This window comes from Pelophylax lessonae, assembly GCF_965119305.1.
Source record: "Pelophylax lessonae genome assembly, chromosome: 4".
Lineage (NCBI taxonomy): Eukaryota > Metazoa > Chordata > Amphibia > Anura > Ranidae > Pelophylax > Pelophylax lessonae.
In genome coordinates, this window is record NC_138771.1 from 303,521,402 (window position 1) to 303,541,359 (window position 19,958).

The 19,958-nt window shown below is 45.7% G+C and overlaps 2 protein-coding genes across 4 annotated transcripts in view; one reads left to right on the forward strand and one right to left on the reverse strand.

Moving 5' to 3' along the window:
- PARPBP (PARP1 binding protein) overlaps positions 1-19,958 on the reverse strand; it is a 169,611-nt gene that overhangs the window by 44,633 nt on the left and 105,020 nt on the right. For both annotated transcript variants that reach the window (XM_082256500.1, XM_082256499.1), the window contains exons 2-5: positions 9,574-9,731; positions 8,307-8,528; positions 677-775; positions 425-595 (exon numbers count right to left, since the gene is read on the reverse strand). In XM_082256500.1, coding sequence (XP_082112626.1) covers positions 425-595; positions 677-775; positions 8,307-8,528; positions 9,574-9,723 — 642 coding nt within the window. In that variant the 5' untranslated portion in view covers positions 9,724-9,731. The remainder of the gene's footprint in view (positions 1-424; positions 596-676; positions 776-8,306; positions 8,529-9,573; positions 9,732-19,958) is intronic.
- NUP37 (nucleoporin 37) overlaps positions 1-19,958 on the forward strand; it is a 153,454-nt gene that overhangs the window by 20,665 nt on the left and 112,831 nt on the right. Inside the window, exon 1 of one of the 2 annotated variants that reach the window (XM_082256501.1) lies at positions 12,724-12,789. The exons of the other annotated variant lie outside the window; for it this stretch is intronic. The gene's annotated coding sequence lies outside the window, so the exon portion shown is untranslated. Of the gene's footprint in view, positions 1-12,723; positions 12,790-19,958 lie in introns of those variants that run through there. 2 annotated transcript variants of the gene reach the window in all.

Consider the following 19,958-nt stretch of genomic DNA (forward strand, 5'->3'; position numbering starts at 1 on the left):
TATATTGCTAGAGTGTTTTTTTTTTTTTTTTTTTTTTGGGGGGGGGGGGGGGGGGGGAGGAAGAATGCATGTGATCAGCACAGGGCCAATCAGCACTGCAGCACAGGATTAAGATTTATGCAGCCTCATAGGACAGTTAGGGGAGAATAAAAACTCCTTCTACAAGCTTTAACCATTGCTTGGCCAGACATTTCAAGAAGCAACAAGACTGATGAGAAAAGGTATTTAGCATTTTATATTTACTAAAAATTGCATTTCTGTGTACTGTGGGAGACCAGATGATCTAGTGAATGCAGGGTCCTGGGTTAAGTAACAAAAAAAAAAAAAAAAAAAAAAAAGGGGGGGGGGGGGGGGAAAGGTACAAGAACAGGCAAGTCCAATCTTTTACCAATTTAGTCAGATTTATGATCTTAAAATAACTTACCAAGAACAAGGACATTTGCTTGTTTCTTGCAGCATGTTTAAGGTCTGTGAAGGCTTCTCTTCCCAGGCCTCTGTCTGGGCAGTTTAGGACTTGGGCTAGAGCAATGTCATTTTTAGAATTCACTAGAAGACTCAAGTATGAACAAAAGATCCTTTGTACAACTTCTTTCCTCTGTAGAAATGTAGATGTAAATCATATGTAATTTAAGGTTTTCCACAAACACAAAAAAGTATAAAATTTTAAAACAATTACCTTTCTTAAATCCATACTCTTACATGGGGTTGAAACTGAGGCTATCCTGCTCTCATCATCCTCCAACTGGCTTCCAGATAGAAATTCCAGTAAGTGTTCCTATGAAAAGAAGCACTCTAGTAATTAAAACACTAGACACCAAAAACTCTAAATTACTACCTGTTAAATGTAAAAATTGATAATCAAAAACTAAGCCTGTCATCTAGTTTCTTTGCACTGATAGAGCACCGAATCTGCATTTCATCAGACCGAAACCAAACCTTCCTATCCTATAAAGCCAAGTAAGCTACCGTCTTAGCCTATCTGATCTGCCATGGCGGTGTGCATACGATCAGCTAGGGCACCAGCCACTGGATGAAAGTTTGCATAGTTGCCAAAAATGTGTCTGTAGGCAGAGTTTTATTTTGATGAGGGGCAGGGCATTCCTTTGTAGCCATGGTCCAGGAAAAGAAGTGGAAAAAATGCAGCGCATGGAGTGTGCCATGGTGAAAAATGGGCATGGTTTTTAATTTTACCAAATAATGGACCTGGCTTAAAGTGTGTGATTAGAGCCTGAGATTTCCTTTTTTTTTTTTTTTTTTCACTCTATAGAAGTTATGCCGCTACATACAGGTTCAGCTACACTTTCTTCTTCAGACATTGTAGTGCTATTCCAAAAAAAAAAAAAAAAAAAAAAAAGACACGGCTTCCTCACCTGAGCCAGTAACGTTGGTAGACAGCAGCTCCATGCTCCTGGCCACCAACCCACAGTGTATCCATTGGCTGAAATGCGGTGCAGCCCACCTCCTGCTACCTCAGCCACTAGCTGCCTGAAGTTGTCTCTAAGATGCTTCCCTCTCCCTCCATCACCCAGTCCTGACTTCCAGCCCACCCACCTTACTATATGGGCAGCCCAGCATAATAATGGGCGACGGTGGAGCAGTGCAAATTTTTTTTTTTTTTTTTTTTTTTTTAGGGGGACAGACCAAACACCCGGCCCAGTCAGTTCCTGCCGGGACAAAATGGATTTTCCGGGATTCTGCCTGGGACGGCCTCAGCCCAGGACATGGGTCTGAAATCTGTGAATGTCCCAGGGAAAAATAAATAAATATCCGGACTGTTGGCAACGGAATTTGTTTGAGAGCCAACATCGGCACAATGGTAACAGTTATTCTCACTCAAGGCATGCCTCGAATTTGGTGGATTTAGGGTCACTAACTACAACAATTCATATCAAATCAATCTAAAACATGCAGCACTGTGCAAAGCTTTGCCATTTACAGTATACAATGTTCCAGCAGCAGAACAGGGGCTCCCCATCCTCTACCCGAACAAAAGCACATTGGGCAGGTTCACAGGAAGTCTTGTATCTTGTGAATATTTCCAAAGCTTCCTCTGATTGGCTTTGGTGAAATAATGGGAAGGGAACTCTTTACGATCGCCACCTCAGCCAGAGGAAACTTTGTATTCATTCAGAAAATACAAAGCTTCAACTCAGCCTGACTGGATTTAGTTCCAGAAACAGGATGGAATTCTCTGTCAGGCTGCCAGAATGCAACACTATGTAGTGGAGGCTACATGCAGTTCACAGTGCCGACAATCACTACATGTGTTAGAATAGAAAAAAAAAAACCTAAGTTAGACTTATCGGTGACGGTATTTCTAAGAGCCTTTCAGGACAGCACCTGGAGAGAGCGCAGCTCCACCCGCTTGAACAGGAAACACTGCAAGTTTAAAAACTCCACCTCTTCCACCATGCCTCAGTTATAGGGTATCCTCCGACATGCTGGAAAACATAATGAAACATAACAACCACCACAGGTTAATATAATAACACATAAAGAGAGAAAACCAGGGAGGGTAGTTGCTGCTGTCCTGAAAGGCTCTTAGAAATACCGTCACCGGTAAGTCTAACTTAGGTTTTCTCCAATCGCCTTTCAGGACAGCACCTGGAGAGGATAAGCGAGTAACTTACACCTAGGGTGGGACTACAGCTTGCAGAACCTTTCTGCCAAAAGCCTGACCCGTGGCTGACAACAGATCCAATCTGTAGTGTCTGAGGAAAGTCGAAAAGCTCGACCAGGTAGCCGCTTTGCAAATCTGCTCAGGCGAAGCACCAGCCCTTTCAGCCCATGAGGTTGCCACTGACCTTGTTGAATGTGCCACCACACCTTCCGGAGGTTCTTCCCCCTGGGCCAAGTAAGCTTGCTCGATGGCCCACCTAAGCCATCTTCCTAAAGTACTTTTGGATGCTTTTTCACCCTTACGAGGGCCCAAAAAGAGCACAAAAAGCATTTGTTTTCCTGAACTCTGGTTACAGAAAGGAAACGAAGAAGACATCTTCTTACATCCAATGTATGAAAAGCCTCCTCTTGTGAGTTATAGCAGGCATCGAGGAAAAAGTTGGGAGCACAATTTCCTGGGAACGGTGAAAATTGGAGACAACCTTTGGAAGAAAAGCTGGATCTGTACGGAGTACTACTCGATCCGGAAATACTGATAAAAAAGGATCCGCAACTGAAAGTGCCTGGATTTCACTAACTCTCCTGGCTGAGGTGATAGCAATTAAAAATATTGTTTTCAGAACTAAATTCATTAAAAGAACTTCTTCCAAAGGTTCAAACGAAAACTTGGTTAATCCCTGTAAAACAATGGACAGGTCCCATCTAGGGAACACCTTGAGGGCTACTGGTCTATTGCGGGCTAATGCCCTAAAGAATCTTATAATTAAAGTCTCTTGAGATAAGGTTCTCTCAAAGAAAACTGAAAGTGCCGCAACTTGGGTTTTAAGGGTGCTGGCTGCCAGGCCCATCTCCATTCCCTCATGGAGAAATTCCAGCACTGAAATTAAATTCAAAAGTTCATACCTTAGTGGAACACCATGAATTATACTTTTTCCAAATCTTCATATAAATGTCCCTGGTAACCTTCTTCCTGCTGGAGAGAAGGGTAGTAATGAGTTTCTCAGAAAGACCCCGGGATCTTAAGAGGTCTTCCTCAGAAACCACACTGCCAACTGAAGTTGGTCTGATTCCGGATGATGCAGGGTCCCCTGAATCAGAAGATCTCTTCTGGACGGAAGCTTCCAAGGTGGTTTTGAAGCCAGATTCAGCAACCGAGTAAACCAATGCCTTTTTGGCCAGAAGGGCGTGATCAAAATAGATCTGTGGATTCTTCCTTGAATTTCCTGAGAACCAGAGGTATTAACTGGAAAGGAGGGAATGCATAACACAGAGGGAAGTCCCACTGATGAGCGAGAGCATCCAGCCCCCAAGCCTGATCCTCCCTGTGGAGGGAAAAGAATCTCGCAACCTTGGTGTTTTGTTGGCTGGCGAACAGATCTATCTGGGGAAACCCCCAAGCTTCTGTAATCATCGTGAAAACCTCCTGATTCAGACTCCATTCTGCCTCTACCACTTTCCTTCTGCTTAGCAGGTCTGCTAGGAGATTCTGTGACCCTTTTAGGTGAATTGCTGTTAGGGAGGCCACATTTTGTTCTACCCAGGAAAGCAGCTGCATCGCCAAAACAGAGTTCTGCTCCTTGTTCCCCCTTGTTTTGTAACATAAGTCACTGCTGTTATGTTGTCCGAAAGGATCTGTACATGTTGACCCCTGATCATTTCCTGAAACTCCTGAAGACCCAGAAATATAGCCTTCAACTCTCTCCAGTTGGATAACCTTCTGGATTCCAGTTTGGACCAGGTCCCCTGTACTGTCCGACCATCTAGATGGGCTCCCCATCCCCAGGCGCTGGAGTCTGTGGTCAGACGTTTGTTCCGGGGAAAGGACCACATCAGACCCTTCTCCAGATTCCTGGTATCTCTCCACCACCAGAGAGCTCTTTTTGCTTTTTCGGAAATTTTGATGGATTTTTCCAGAGGTTCCAGATGTGACCAACTTTGTAGGATATCCCTCTGAAAGAGACGGGAATGGAACTTCGCCCACTGAACCGCTGGAATGGAAGCGGTGAGTAGGCCCAGAGCCGCCATAGCGGATCGGACCGACACCTGGGCATTGGTCTGCATGTGAGCGACTGCAGCCTGTACCTTTAAGACCTTCTCTTGAGGTAGAAAAACCCTTTGAAGAACCGAGTCTAAAGTGTACCCCAAAAACATTATCCTTTGGGAAGGAACTAGATTGGACTTCTCCAGATTCAGCAGCCACCCCAGGCTCTCTAGATGGAATCTTGTTTCTTGAATGTGCGTCAAGCACTGACTGTTGGAATCTGCAAAAATCAGGAGATCGTCCAAGTATGGAACGATGGAGATCCCCCTCAGTCTCAGAGGCTGCAGGGCTTCTGCCATCACCTTGGTGAATATCCTTGGGGAGGAGGAAAGACCGAAGGGAAGGGCCCTGAACTGAAGATGCCAGACCGAATCCCCCAGATTGACCGCCATTCTCAGAAATTTCTGACAGGACAGGTTTATCGGGACATGCAGATAGGCGTCTCTTAAATCCACCAGAGCCATGAAGCATCCTGGGGACAGAAGTTTGGTTACAGAATAAATGGTGTCCATCCTGAAATGCTTGTATCTGATTGATTCGTTTAAGATATTTAGATTTAGAATCAACCGATACTTGCCCGAAGGCTTTTTCACCAGAAAAATGTGTGAATAGAACCCCTGACCTTCCTGACCCCTGGGAACTTGGGTGATGACCTCTTGAGAAATCAACTCTTAACAGAGATATCATTGCAGAGGCCCTTTCCTGGTCTCTTGGAAGTGGAGTCATCCAAAACCTGCTTGGAGGGGTTCTTGAGAATTCAAGACTGTACCCCTGCGCCACAATGTTCTTTACGAAAAGGCTTGAGGATACTTCTTCCCACTGTGGGAGAAACCTTAACAATCTCTCCCCCCCACCGGGAGAGGAATGTCACTTGGTTTTTGTAGACTGCTCAGGTGGTTTAAACAGAATACCACCTCTTCCTCTGTGAGGACCACTTTGTTCTCTGGTCCTGATCTCTAGTTTTCTGGGTTTGCTGAAAAGGACGAAAATTTTTCTTTGGTGGTGGTTTCTTCTTGGAAGGAAAAGCCTTTTTCCTATCCGCCGTTCTATCCAGGATAGTTTCCAAATCCGGACCAAAGAGCAGGTCTCCTGAAAACAGTAAACCACAGAGTCTGGCCTTAGAGGCCGAGTCACCCGTCCAAGTTTTCAGCCAAATCGCACGCCTGGCTGAATTCCCCAGAGCCGACGACCTTGCTGCCATTCTAATTGATTCGGCTGAGGCATCAGCAATATATTTAACGGCCTTAATGAGCAGTGGAAAGGATTCAAGAAGGTCTTTTCTAGCCGTTCCAGCCTCCACATGCCCCCTGAGCTGATCTAACCAGCATTCTAAGTTTCTGGCTACCACTGTGGAAGCCATGGCCAGTCTAAGGCTGGATGTAGAGGAATCTCAAGCCTTAAGGAGGGAGTCTGCCCTTTTGTCCATAGCATCCTTCAGAATCCCCATGTCTTCAAACACCAGATCTGTTCGGAGTGAAACCTGGGAAAAAGCAGCATCCACTTTGGGCTTCTTATTCCAGGGATGTGCTACATCATCCTCAAAAGGAAATCTTCTCTTTAGGGATTTGGAGAAAAAGGGGGCCCTCTCAGGATCCTTCCATTCACTTTTGATTGAATCCGTAAGAACCTTGTGGACCGGCAAAACCCTATGTTTGGTTTGATCTAAACCCTGGTACATTTTGTCGTGTACTGACATCTGTACTTTTTCTTCCGGAATTTCCAAGGTAGTATATACCGCTTTAAGGAGTTCATCCACTTCTTCTAAAGCTAATTTATATCTGGACGTTCTGGTCACTTCCTCTTCTTCCTCCTCAGAATCTCTGAGGGAGAGTAAAGTACTAGCCCATTCTTCCTCTGTGTCATAAGCTTCGGCTGACTTAAGAGGTGGATGCTTGAGAAATTGCCCATACATTTTGCTGTGCTTTTGTCTGGGAATCTGTCTGGGAGGCGGATCCCCTAGCCAATAGGGAACGGACAGAAATTAAAGTATCCTTAAGCTCTTGAACAGATGAAAACAGATCACTACTCTGCTGGGCTGTTTCTTCTTTTAACAAATCAGCTATACATGTTCTGCAAAGTGGCTTAAGAGGATTTTTGCAAGAAGGGCACTTTCTTGAAGTTGCTGAAGCCCTGGCTTTAACCTAAGAGAAAACACACCAGAAACCACCTGTCAGATAACTAACTAGTCATGCTGATCAAAATACAAACAGCCCCCCAAACAATACGCGCAATCCTGCAAGCCTAAGGACATATACCTTCAACTGCAGGGCAGGCTCCAAAGGAGGAACAACCAAACAACCTATAAGCCCAATAGTATAGAAAAGAGGCACCCCTGTACCTCTTACCTGGGCTGGGCCGGTGCTGACGGCGCCTGCTTCCACCGACGCTGAGGTTCTGTCCTCCATCGCAGAGCCTGCAGCAAGCTGGGCAGATCCTCCCCGCGTGTATGGTTTTTAAAATGTCCGCTTCCCGCGTCCCCCCCTGGAGACCGGAAGCGGAAGCAGACTCTTGACCTGCTGTCGCCTTCTGCGCTGCTAGTGGCTGGAACCAAAGCCACCACGCCCCCCCGGAAGTCCCGCATACCGAGTCTGACGTCCCCCGACAGCCGGGACCAGGGACCGATATACGGAAGAGAAACATCCGCCTGAGCTGCCTACCAGCCCCACAAGCGGACCCCCGGCGCACAGGCGAGACCCTCCGGCGAAGCTCTGCTCCCCTGAGCTCGAAAAGGCGGCCGCTCCAGAACAACCCCTTTGTCGTCAGGGAGGGGTGCTGGGATGGTCTCAAACAAAATAAACGAAAAAAGGGGTAAGTCCACCCTGCTCCACCTGGAGAGAGCACAGCCCCACACACTGGTTCCATGCAGTGTCTCCCCATGGAGGAGGAAACACAAAAACTGAGGCATGGTGGAAGAGGTGGAGCTTTTAAACTTGCAGTGTTTCCTGTTAAAGTGGGTGGAGCTGCGCTCTCTCCAGGTGCTGTCCTGAAAGGCAATTGGAGAAAAAAAGAAAGAAAAAAAAAAAAAAAAAAAAAAAAAAGGGATGAAGTCAGGCAAACTTTTCAATAACTGTATATACTGTATGCATATTCAGTGAAAAATACACCACTGCTTTCCTACAGGCTACTGCTCACGAAGGCACATTTTTTTTCCCCTTCATATGTTGCATTAGGGCAGCCCACTTTGAAATGGTCATTTACTGGACTCCGACAAAAAAAAAAAAAAAAAAAAAACACACCACACCGACAAACACAAATTTTCAGCCAATAAATGCACTGAAGGGCAGGTGTATTTGTTTCTCAGTATATGCCCTGGGGGTGACATTTAGAATGGCTACAGTGCAAGTTCTGGTAGTAGTTTTTCCCTCCCAACAGTCCATTTTTAGAAATGCTTCCTAGTGGTTAGAGGACAGCATCACCATTCAGCATTTGGTCCTCACTTTTAAGAAAAAAAAAAAAACATAATATTAATATTAGGTTATCTATACAGTTAAAGCTGAACTTGTGCACATCAAATGTTGGTTTTCAATTCTCCTAGGAGTTTGGCTTTAAGGGAAATAGAGAAGCACACAAGGACAAAGACACAAGGACAGAAATAGAACAGCAAACATTAAGAAAAGTACTTACATACGGTCTTTTTGATACTTACAGAAGAAAGGTTGCTTGCTTCTGGAGTACTACTCAATTTTCCATTTATATCAATTAGATCCAGTATATTGCTATTTTTCAATAATAGGTTATAGGCATTTTGGACATCATCATAGTTCCCAGGAGCTACTGTGCCATCACGAATAAAGCCAAGTTTATCTTTAATCAAGTGTTTCCACATAAGCAGCACGTCACTAAGGGAAGCTGTAAATTCTTTCCCATTCTAAGTTGGGAGAAAAAAATAAAATTATATAGAACACAATACAGAGTGGCATTAAACCCCAAAAGAAATAGAATACTTACAGATTATAAAGCTTACCAATCCTTAAACCTAGGTTCACACTGGTGCGTATGGAACGCAGGTGATCCGCACAGGAATCGCATTCCTGTGATCACATGTGATGTCTGAGCGGTGCGATTTGAGCCATCAAATTGCATCAAAATCGTGCAGAGTTTTAATGGCGGCTATCAACGATTTTTAGCGGGATTGTGACATTAGGGCGGACAGATCAGACCCCTAAACTGAACCTTTTTATACTTTGGGGAACCAGTGACATGACTACAGTAATCTGTGCTAAAAAATATGCACGGTTACTGTAATAATGACACTGGCAGGGAAGGAGTTAACACAGTGGGTGATCAAGGGGTTAAAGGTCAGCCTAGGGGAGTGTTTCTAACTGTGGGGGGGGGGGGGGGGGGGCTTTTGAAATTATCACAGAGAGCTGGTGATCCTATATAGAAGGATTAAAGGCGCTCTGATCATTCCAGAGAGAACGGTCAGCTGTGTTTACAATAGCTGACCGTCCTCTTTCAGCGGGGAACAATCACGGGTGGCCGGCGGCAATCGGAGCCGCCGGCCCAGTGCATCAGGGTCCCCGCTGCTGAGTGGGGGAGAGAGCACGCCACCAACGGTGCGCGCTTGCCCCCCCCCAGCAGCAGGCGCGCGACCGACGTAGGGCTACGTTGGTTCGCGCAGGAGAGGCTGCCTGCCACAGTAAAACTGTGGTGGGCGGTCCTTAAGTGGTTAAAAGACTTTATAATCACTTTAAAACCTAACACATAAGTAGCCGAGTTTGATTTGTGGTCTTGCACAATAACAATGTTAAGGGGTAGTTAGTTGGTTTAGACAACAGTTATTTGAAAAATGTTCTAATGAGGATTCAGTGTTAGCAAAAGGCACTGCAACAGGTCCAGATAAAGCAGTAGGTTTACTCATTGAGCAATAGAGGTCTACAGCATACATTTTTTCAGCCACATGCTTTGCTTACCTTTTTGTTCACTTCTGCCACTGCTAACTGGCACATAAGCAGCATGTCATCTGCACTGCATATGGTGGTCCTCTCACTTTCGCACAGAAGGGAACACTGCTGCCTGAAACATTTAATCAAGTCAAACACGCTCTTCTGATGATTAGCCATATCTCAACCTGAAAAAAAATAAACAAATATATAAATGAGATTTTTGACTTACCGTAAAATGCATTTCTCTGATGTTCATTGACTGACATAGCTCCTTATCTTCTTGACCATTGGGTTATACTGCCCCCTACAGGAGTAGATCACTAGGCTGAAAAAGAATCTGGCTACACCCATGGGCAGTCCCAGGGGATAATATTCCCTTTCTCTGCTATAGGTACTCAGTTTTGTTACAAGCAGTGTCAGAAGAATTATGTATGGTGGAAAGGAAATATTGTGCCCCCTTTATCACTGGTAGTGGTGGTTTATACAGGATTGGGTGATCTCCATATATGAAACATGAAGACTGTGGAAATGTATAGAGCACTTTTCCTGCAGAGTTTTATAATGAGTGACTTTGGACAATTCTTTATATATGCATCAATATTTTGCACATGCTTTTTGGTGTATTTGCCCCTCTTGGGACAGGTGTACTGACTTTCATTGGTTAGCACATTATATTAGGTTTATCTTCAGTTTTATATTATTTTATCTTCAGTTTTATTTAGAGTTCTTATCTATGCATTTATTTCTCACTAGACATAAGTTGGAGGGAGTATTATATTTTCAATTTCAATCTGATTCTCATCTCATTTTCACTTATGGAGGTATTGCACCCACACAAGGCTGAGATGGTTTCAGGATTTTTTTTTTTACCTGTTGTAGTCCCAGCAAAAAAAAAAAAAAGTGTGCCGTAGAGTCGCGCGGCACAGATCTTTCAATGAGCAGAGTGAAATCTGTACACCTGACACCCCCATAGTGATCCATGTTCAGAACCCTGAACCTCCCCCCCGGGTATACACTGATTTCACAAGACCAGTGAAATAACCCTCCAGTGATCACCAGTCACCAATGAAGACTTATGAATGCTGGAACATAGTTGTCGCACACATGGCCCCCTCCCATCCCCCACAATGATATGGAGCTCAGCCTGTACAAAGTTGTATGCCCCATTTCTTCAAGGGGCCATCACCCAGCAATACACCTGTGTTAAAAGGCTCTGATAGAAGCAGCCATTCCTAAACCCCAAAGAAATATTCAGCGCTAGGCATAGCTAGGAGTAAGGATATGGCAGCATCCATCACAACCTTATTACACGGGTGACATTCCTTTTCAGCAACCATAACAAAGCTCAGTAGCTGGCAGCAACCAATCGGTGAGCAGCTACCACTGCCCTGACTGAGCTGAGCCGTTGAGAGGCGGCATTGCGATTGGTCGGTCTCACCTGCACACAGTGATTAGGTTCTTGCTCTCCACCAAGGCATTCCTGGAGGAGTTCTTCTTGGACAGGCTGAGCGCTGCCATCTCCTCCTTTCTCAGGAAAAAGGGATGGCAGTCAGGGCTGATGATCAGCTCTCTATTCAGCGCCTCCCCCCTCCTGTCTGATCATCCCCCACAACTGGGTGTACACAAAGGCAGGACTAGGGACGGGTTTAGAGCCCGCTTAGGCGATCTAGATCGCCGTTGTGTGATCTCTGCTGCTGTTTCCGACCGTTCGGTAACAGCGGGCGGGAGCCATCTTGGATGTGGCAATCTGCCGCAGAACACCAATTGGGAAATGCTGATCTAAAGGAAATCAAACAACAAAAGTTGTATAGTGTGTATCCAGCTTTATGCATCTTACCACCCTACACTGATGGCTCGACAAGTGACTGGGTTGGCTAAGGGATCTTGGATCATGCTGGTACCAGGCAAGGGAAGCTTTTATGGCGGACATACGCGGGGTCTGTCACAAGCTGTTAGTGTCGGTTCACACTGATCCGACTTGGACCGCAACTTGTCAGCCTGACAGGTCGCGGTCCGTCACGCTCCCATTGTGCGGTACAGGAGTCGTTCCGATAGGAGCGACTTGGTCGCTCCGACTTAGAAAAAGGGTCCTGTACTACTTCGGGGCGACTTGCCTAGACATTCATTTTATGAAGTCTGTGCAAGTCGTGCCAAAGTCGCGCTGCACGTGACTTCACAGGTCGCCCCCTAAGTCGGAGCGACGTAGTGTGAACCGAGCCTTATTTGCATGCTGATAAAACAAATAATCCAGACTAGTGTTTCTCAACCTTTTTTTTAAGTCAAGGCACCCTTTAAATTTATGGCCAATCACGGTGCACCCCATTCTAAAATATAAAAACGATTCTGATAGTTTTACATAATGCAGCAACATAAATACACATAGGAGACCCAACGTTAAAGGCGATTTATTCTTCAAAAGCAAATACACTTTTCCAAACTGGTACTGACTAGTATTCCAATGTTTCTCTTCTCCCTCAGTTTTTCTCCATCACTTAGCTAAGGAGATGCCAAAGCTGATGGAGAGCAGCAAGGGTGATATACAGGCAACTGACATCTTTCGTATCAACTGATGTCATTGGTCATTAGGAAGTTGTCAGCTAGAAGGTTGTAAATTAATGGTGTTCAATGAAAGCCTGCGGCTTTGTGTAACTACTGTACTCTACAATTTTGGGGCAATTTTTTAGGCATTTTGACAAGGCACCCCTGAAGAAATCTCAAGACACCCTGGTTGAAAAAGGCTGATCCACACAACTCCTTGCTGACATACAACATTTAAACCAGGAATAAAACGAACCCCAAACACCTACATAGTATTGATAAAGCACAATTACAAGTAACGGTGTGGAAGCTCCAAGGACATTTAAAAAAGCCCACAAAGCCAGCACTGGCTGAACAGGGAAGAACAGACAACATATACCAAGTACACATCATTCAGTTATGATGTTAATGATAAAACGATAGTATCAGCTCCCAGTGTGCAGAACAGAGGCAATCAGTGCATTCTATACTCACTCGTACTCTGCTACTTCTACAATTGCCCGATCTGCTACCAAGCATCCAACACAACGGCTCTGCACCTCCGCTCTAGTCTACACTCTATATTTTGAACAATTTAAATGCTGATCACGTGACCTGCTCTCTAGTCAATCAGCGGGTTCGACCTAATACCCGGAAGCAGAAGCCCTCTAGAGGCGTGATTAAGGACAGAGCTACGAATCTGCTGGCGGGAGCGGTATGTACATAGTGTGTGTTGGCGGGTGACAGTAATTGTACGGGAATGACTGCTGTGCACTGCACAAGACATGCACGGACCGCAGTGCTTCTGATAGGTTTGGGGTTAATTCATAGCAGGAGCATTGATCTGTTTTGCATAAAGATCCCATCAAATATTTTCTTCAACGCATGCAAATGCAGGGACCTGTAAAAAGTCTATGGGAATGGGAATGGGTCATCCTAGTGTGGTAGGAAAAAAGAAAATAGATCAAGCCTTTCTTTTACAGCGCAACATGTGGTACTGTGTCAGGGCAATGCTTATAAACTACTTCAATACCAGGCACTTGCACCCCTTCTGCCCAGGCCAATTTTCAGCTTTCAGCGCTGTCACACTTTGAATGACAACTGCGCGGTCACGCGGCAACACTGTACACAAATGTGTTTTTTTTTATATATATAATTTTCTTCACACAAATAGCATAGCTCCCAACTGTCCCTGATTTCGAAGGACTGTCCCTGATTTGGAACAAAGTACCTCTTTCCTCATTTGTCCCTCATCATTAGTATTATTATTTCAGGTACTTATATAGCACTGTCAAATTACGCAGCGCTTTACATATACATTGTGCATTCACATCAGTCCCTGCCCTCAAAGAGCTTAAAAACTAAGGTCCCTAACTCGCATACATACACAGTAGGGCCAATTTTTTAATACAGGTTCCAATTAACCTACCAGCATGTCTTTGGAGTGTGGGAGGAAACCGGAGTACCTGGAGGAAACCCACGCAGGCACAGGGAGAACATGTAAACTCCAGGCAGGTAGTGTCCTGGTTAGGATTCGAACCAGCAACCCTCTTGCTGCTAGGTGAAAGTGCTAGCCACTATACCACTGTCCTGCCCTCATTTTGGTCTGATCTATATAGTTGTATATAAAATGCACTTTTTATCTTGCAAAGTGTTTCCCAGTGCTAAACGTTTCATCCAATTTCTAAATTGCTGCATTTGTAAACTTCAAAAGCTAATAAGAAGGAATAGTAGTTAGGGATAGACCGATTATCGGCAAGGCCAATATATCGGGGGCCGATATGCACTTTCCCCGATATATCGGTTTCGGCCCTGGAACTGGCTGATATTTTTGTGACTTTATTCTGCCTTCTTAGGCCGCCTCCCTCGCCTTGGACAGCATCGTCTGGAGTCGGGACTAGTCTCGCGGGAGTGTATCACAGCCGTACACCCACATCCACAGGCCCTGAAACAGCCAGCCAGCCGCAGGCACTGTACCAACGAGCCAGCCAGTCACCCACAGGCCCTGTACCTGCCACCCACAGGCACTGTACCAGCCAGCCACCCACAGGCCTTGTACTAGCCAGCCACCCACAGCCCCTGTGCCAGCCACCCACCCACCACAGGGTGCCAGCTGCCCACAGACAGGGTGCCAGACAGCCAGCCGCCCACAGGCCCTGTACCAGCCATCCACCCACAGGCCCTGTACCAGCCAGCCACCCACCACAGGGTGCCAGCTAACCACCCACCACAGGGTGCCATCCAGCCAGCCATTAAGCATTAAACAAAAATTAACATGTTCAATACCAGTTTTGTGTCAAAAATTGTCTTTATTTTTCAAAACTTTAAATGTACAAAATATCGGCCTATACCGATACGTTGTGACCAAAATATCGGTATCGGCCCAGAAAAAAACAATATTGGTCTTTCCCTAATAGTAGTGGTAAAAAATAAAAATAAGAGCATTTTTTAGTTTAACTACCCCCCCACCCCCTTTTTTTTTGTATATAATTCTCTTAAGGGGGCATGGCAGAGGGTGTCATACATACTCTTGCTAATAGGTGTCCCTCGTTCCCATCTCAGAAAGTTGGGAGGTATGAAATGGAGCTTTCTTTTAGTGGTATTTAGTCACCGCTGGGTTTTTTTTTTCTGCTAAAACAAAAAAAAAAAAACTTTTGGGGGAAAAAAAGTTTTTCTTAGTTTCTATTGTAAAAAAGTAATTTTTCTCCAGTCGTCTGTCCAGGACAGCATAGGAGAGACAGGCTCCTGATCCGAAGACAGGAAACACAAACCATCAGGTGAATAAAGGGTGGTAACCATCCCACTTCCCCAGTCATTTTGTGTTTCCTCCACTGGAGGAGCAGGTGTGGAGCTTTGGTCTGGTACCTGTATCAGCAGAGAGGGCCCTGGCAAGGCCGATGAAACTGTCACCGACGCTTTTCCTCCTTTCAGCGCATGGAGGGTTGATCATCTGCTGCATGGCTCTCCCGGCAGAGGAGCCATCTCTTTGCTGGTTCAGATGGTTTCTGATAGATCCGGGTGGGGGGCGCATGCGTAGGCCTTGAGTTGCGGCCTTAGAAACGCAGAACGAAGGCAGGGCTTCCGGCGCATCACTTCCGGGTCTGAGTTTGCAGCGGCGAGGACCCCGGAACCCTGGTGGTTTATTGGAAATGCCATCCGCTTGAAGCTGACGGTCCTGCTCTTGCACTAGTGCAACTGCGCAATGATACAGGAGGATGGGGGAGCCTTGGAGCCAGCAGTACCAAGTGGCAGTGGTGCCGGCCTGGCTCAGGTAGGAATCACAGTGGTGGATTAACCTAAAGGGCTGGTTGAGAGGGAGAGAGGGCTATCCTCTTCCCCCAGAATATTTACGAAAGTCCTTGCAGAGGCACTGGCCCCCCCTGAGACTAAAAGGGATCTCAGTCATCCCATATTTAGACGACCTTTTATTTTTCGCCCACTCTTTGCCCCAATTACAGAAGGACCTGTGGATGGCTATTCTGTTTCCAGAAGAGCTAGGTTGGTTAATACATTGAGAGAAATCAAACCTGATCCCAACACAAGACCTGTGATTTCTGGGGTACAAAGTAGACTCTGGCGCAGAAGGTTTTTCTCACGGCAGAAAAAGTAAAAGCTACAGCTGTTTCCTTTCAAAGCAATCTAGCACTGTCCATCAGGACAGCCATGTCGAGCCTGGGGCTCTTAGTGGCAACGATTCCAGCGGTTCCTTGGACAATGGCCTACTTCAGGTGTCTCCAAACCAACATCTTAAATGTTTGGGACGGGAAGCAACAGTCATTGGACGAAAACATTTGCCTTTCCCAGAAGACAAAGCAAACGCTTTGAAGGGGGAGAAGCGAGGAGAACCTTTTGAAAGGTCTTCCGTGGTCCTTCCTGGTGACCGTTCGTATTATTACGGATGCTAGTGCTTGGGGATGGGAGCCCATTGGGAAACGAAAGTGGCCCAGGACAGAATCCCTAAGCTCGGCCAATTGGAGGGGGTTACAGGCGATATCGGAAGCTCTGAGGGCATTCGCCAAAGATCTGAGTGGTCACCATGTGCAAGTCCTCTCGGACAGCGTGGTGGCAGTGACATATGTCAAACAGACAAGGAGGAACACATTGCCCTTCCTTAATGCGGCTGATGGCGCCATTTTTGTTTGGGCGGAAGCAAACCTGAATTCGATTTCCGCAGCCCACCTCAGGGGAGTGGACAATGGTCTGGCAAACATTTTAAGTCTCCATCCGGTGCACGAATTGGAGTGGTCTCTGAACAAGGACATCTCATCTTCTAGCTAGTGACTCAGAGGTGGGGCCTTCCAGACGTGGATTTGTTTGCCAGCAAGGTTCCAATATACTTCTCGTTGGAAAAGTACGGGGGGGCCAAAGGTATAGACGCCCTGGCACAGAAATGGACATTTCACCTGTGCTGTGCTTTTCCCCCATTCAAACTTGTTCACCTAGTCCTAAGAAAGTTTGCTCAGGAGAGCACCACTTTGATCCTGGTGGTCCCATATTGGCCAAAAAGGCCTTGGTTTTCAGCTCTCCTGCGTCTGGGGTCAGAGCCTGCTCTTATGTTCCAAAAAACAGTATCTCTCCTGCACTCGAGGGGAGTGCAGAAAGGTAAATGATCTAGGTGGTTTTTTAGGCACAAATGGAGTGGTCTTGCTGCCCTCCTCAGGACCAATGGTATCCAAAAAGCACTACAAGAAAACAACAAGAGAAGGGCGCACCGACCTTGTGCATTACCACTAAAAAAGTTTATCAAAATCAAAGAAGGTATCGTACAATATACTGACAAACAGGATATGTACAAGCATGTAGGAAATGGGGACTGCTCGATTCCAGGACACTTCTCTACTGCTGGATAGCGTGATGGCATCCTCACAACCTTGTATGGCTTACGCGTTTCAAGGGAGGACCCTCTTCCTCAGAGCCAAAGTTGCCACTCTGGCTCTGAGGAAGAGGGTCCTCACTTGAAACGCGTAAGCCATACAAGGTTGTTAGGATGCCATCACGCTATCTAGCAGTAGAGAAGTGTCCTGGAAGCGAGCAGTCCCCATTTCCTACATGCTTGTACATATCCTATGTTTGTGAGTATATTTTACGCTACCTTCTTTGATTTTAATAAACTTTTTTAGTGGTAATGCACAAGGTCGGTGCGCCCTTCTCTTGTTGTTTTCCTCCTCTTATGTTGCCAGTGAGGAAGGATCTGCTGGCTCAGGGGGCGGTCCAGTTACCAAAAGTTCAGAGGCTGAAATTGTCGGCTTGGTATCTGAGGAAAGTCCCTTAAAGCGGAGTTCCACCCTAAAAATGAACTTTGCACCATCCGTTAGCTTAAAAAAAAAAAAAAACCTGAAAAAGAAATGGATAATTAATATTTTTTTTTCCCGCTTACCTTGTTTTTAATGAAAATAAACTTACCTTCCTTCCTCTTCCTCCTTGTGCGGCCCCTGACGTCACTTCCTCCTTTGCATTGCGTCCTGGGAGGTGAGCGTCATCAATCCCAGGATGCCATAGGAACGGCCGGCCACTACTCTGATTGTTGATCGCAATCTACAGCGCATGAGTGAGATTTCGATCGGCATTCTGGGTAGCCAAGAACTAGGAAGTGGGGTTGTATTGTAATTTTTAGAGATAAATAAATGATCAAAAATGTTGGTGACTCACTTCTACAGTTTACTTGTTAAAAATAACCTGAAGTAAATCGTTTTAGCTCTGCCCCTCATACTACCGACAACCTTGAAAAAAGCTAGTAACATCAGTGAAATGCTTTCAAACCTTCTAGTATAGTCCTCTTGGATAAGAACTGACCCACTGGTTCCCTGCTATTTTTGGCTGTCCACCAAAAGCATGGCTGGATGGATTCTATGTGAGGCAGATGCAATGATGATACACTATATTGTCAGAAGTATTGAGACACCTACCTTTACACCCACATGAAATTTAATAGCATCCCAGTCTTAGTCCGTAGGGTTCAATATTAAGTTGGCCCACTCTTTGCAGCTATAACAGATTCAACGTGTGACAGAACCCACTGTCACTGTGTGTGCGCAGGGACTGTGCGCGTGCCTCCTACCGACAGACTATGGGCCAGAAGATACTTCAGACCTGGAACCTTAAGACTACTTTTCCAACATCCTCGAGTTGACCCGTTCGGGGTCCCACTAGAGCTGCACGATTCTGGCCAAAATGAGAATCACGATTTTTTAGCTTGGAATAAAGATCACGATTCTCTCACGATTCTCTGTGTAACAAAAAAAATTGGGATAACTTTACTGTTACGTTTTTTTTTTTATTCATTAAAGTTTATTAATTGCGTTTGAAAGACTGCTGCGCAAATACAGTGTGACATAAAATATTACAACAATCGCCATTTTATTCTGTAGGGTCTCTGCTAAAAAAATATATAAAATGTTTGGGGGTTCTAAGTACTTTTCTAGCAAAAAAAATGATTTTAAACTTGCAAGCAACAAGTTTCATAAAAAGGTCTAGTCTTTAAGAGGTTAAACCTCCTTTCTCCCTGGCAGAGGGAAGGAAAAGATACAATGTAATCATTTTGTTTATAGTTACTGGGAGACTTAATGCTGATAGGCGTTTGCGGGAGGAAAGATACAATGTAATCATTTTGTTTATAGTTACTGGGAGTTTTCCACAGCTGTTTTCTCTGCTCCCTCAGCTATGCAAAGAATCGAGAATATGTCAGGTTTAGATCGTCAGGGGGGGTGAATCGAGATCGCGATTTTCATACGGTTAATCGTGCAGCTCTAGGTCCCACTGTGGCTGTTGGACTGTTTCCCAGGGGAAGTATTGTCATGAACCTTGGAATGCGGAAGTGTTCCTCCTTGAAATCTGTTACACAGTGAGGGGTCTTCCGCCCTGTCTTAAAGCGGTTGTACACCCGAAAACCAAAAAAAAAACCTGCAAGACAAAGGCATAATGAGCTAGTATGCATCGCATACTAGCTCATTATGTATTACCTTAGAACGAAGCCCCGACACGGACCCCCGGACATCGCTGCGGGCGCCGCCATGATCCCTCGGCGTCTCTTCCGGGTTCGGCGGCTCCGGCGCTGTGATTGGCCGGAGCCGCGATGACGTCACTCCCGCGCATGCTGGAGGTCCCCCCAGACCTTCAGAGCGCATGCGCCGCTCGTGTGAGCGGCTGCATGCACTGCACCTACATTTTACCTACATGTAAGCCTTATTATAGGCTTACCTGTAGGTAAAAGTGTCAAAAAGCGGGCTACTACCGCTTTAAGGCTCCAGATGGCTCCATTGTTTTGTGTCTGGCTATTGTGTACATTGATTGCCCCCTGGGGCTTCTGTCTCATTACACATAACAGTCCTTCTAATCAAGCTATCGGACCAATCCCTGCTGACTCATTTTCAAGTCCTCATTTGCATGGCTAAGGAGGACCTGAAGGAGGACTACATGTACTTTACAATTGACCAATAAGAAAGCGGTTGTTGGGGGCGGCATGTTCCAAATTCTGTATAAAAGTGTGTTGTGTACTTCCAATAAACGTCTTCCTGTTTGAACTTGCATACAACCTGCCTGGTGTTTGTTCTAATGGATTCCGAACGGCACATAGCTGTAGTTCGGATCCCGGAGCCTTGGATGAGCGAAACCATCAGACGTTGCGATCTGCAAGCTGACTCACTAGTAGCAGAGGAGTGTCGGGAGAGCGGAAGTGAGCGAGCAAGGGTCTCGTTACACAACGCTTCTGGGAAAGCTGTCCACAAGATTTTGGAGTGTGTCTAATGGAATGTTTGACTATTCTTCCAAAAGTGCATTTGTGAGGTCAGGCACTAAAGTTGGACGAGAAGGCCTGGCTCACAATCTCTGCTCAAATTCACCCCAAAGGTGTTCTATTGGGTTGAGGTCAGGACTCTGTGGAGGCCAGTCAAGTTCCT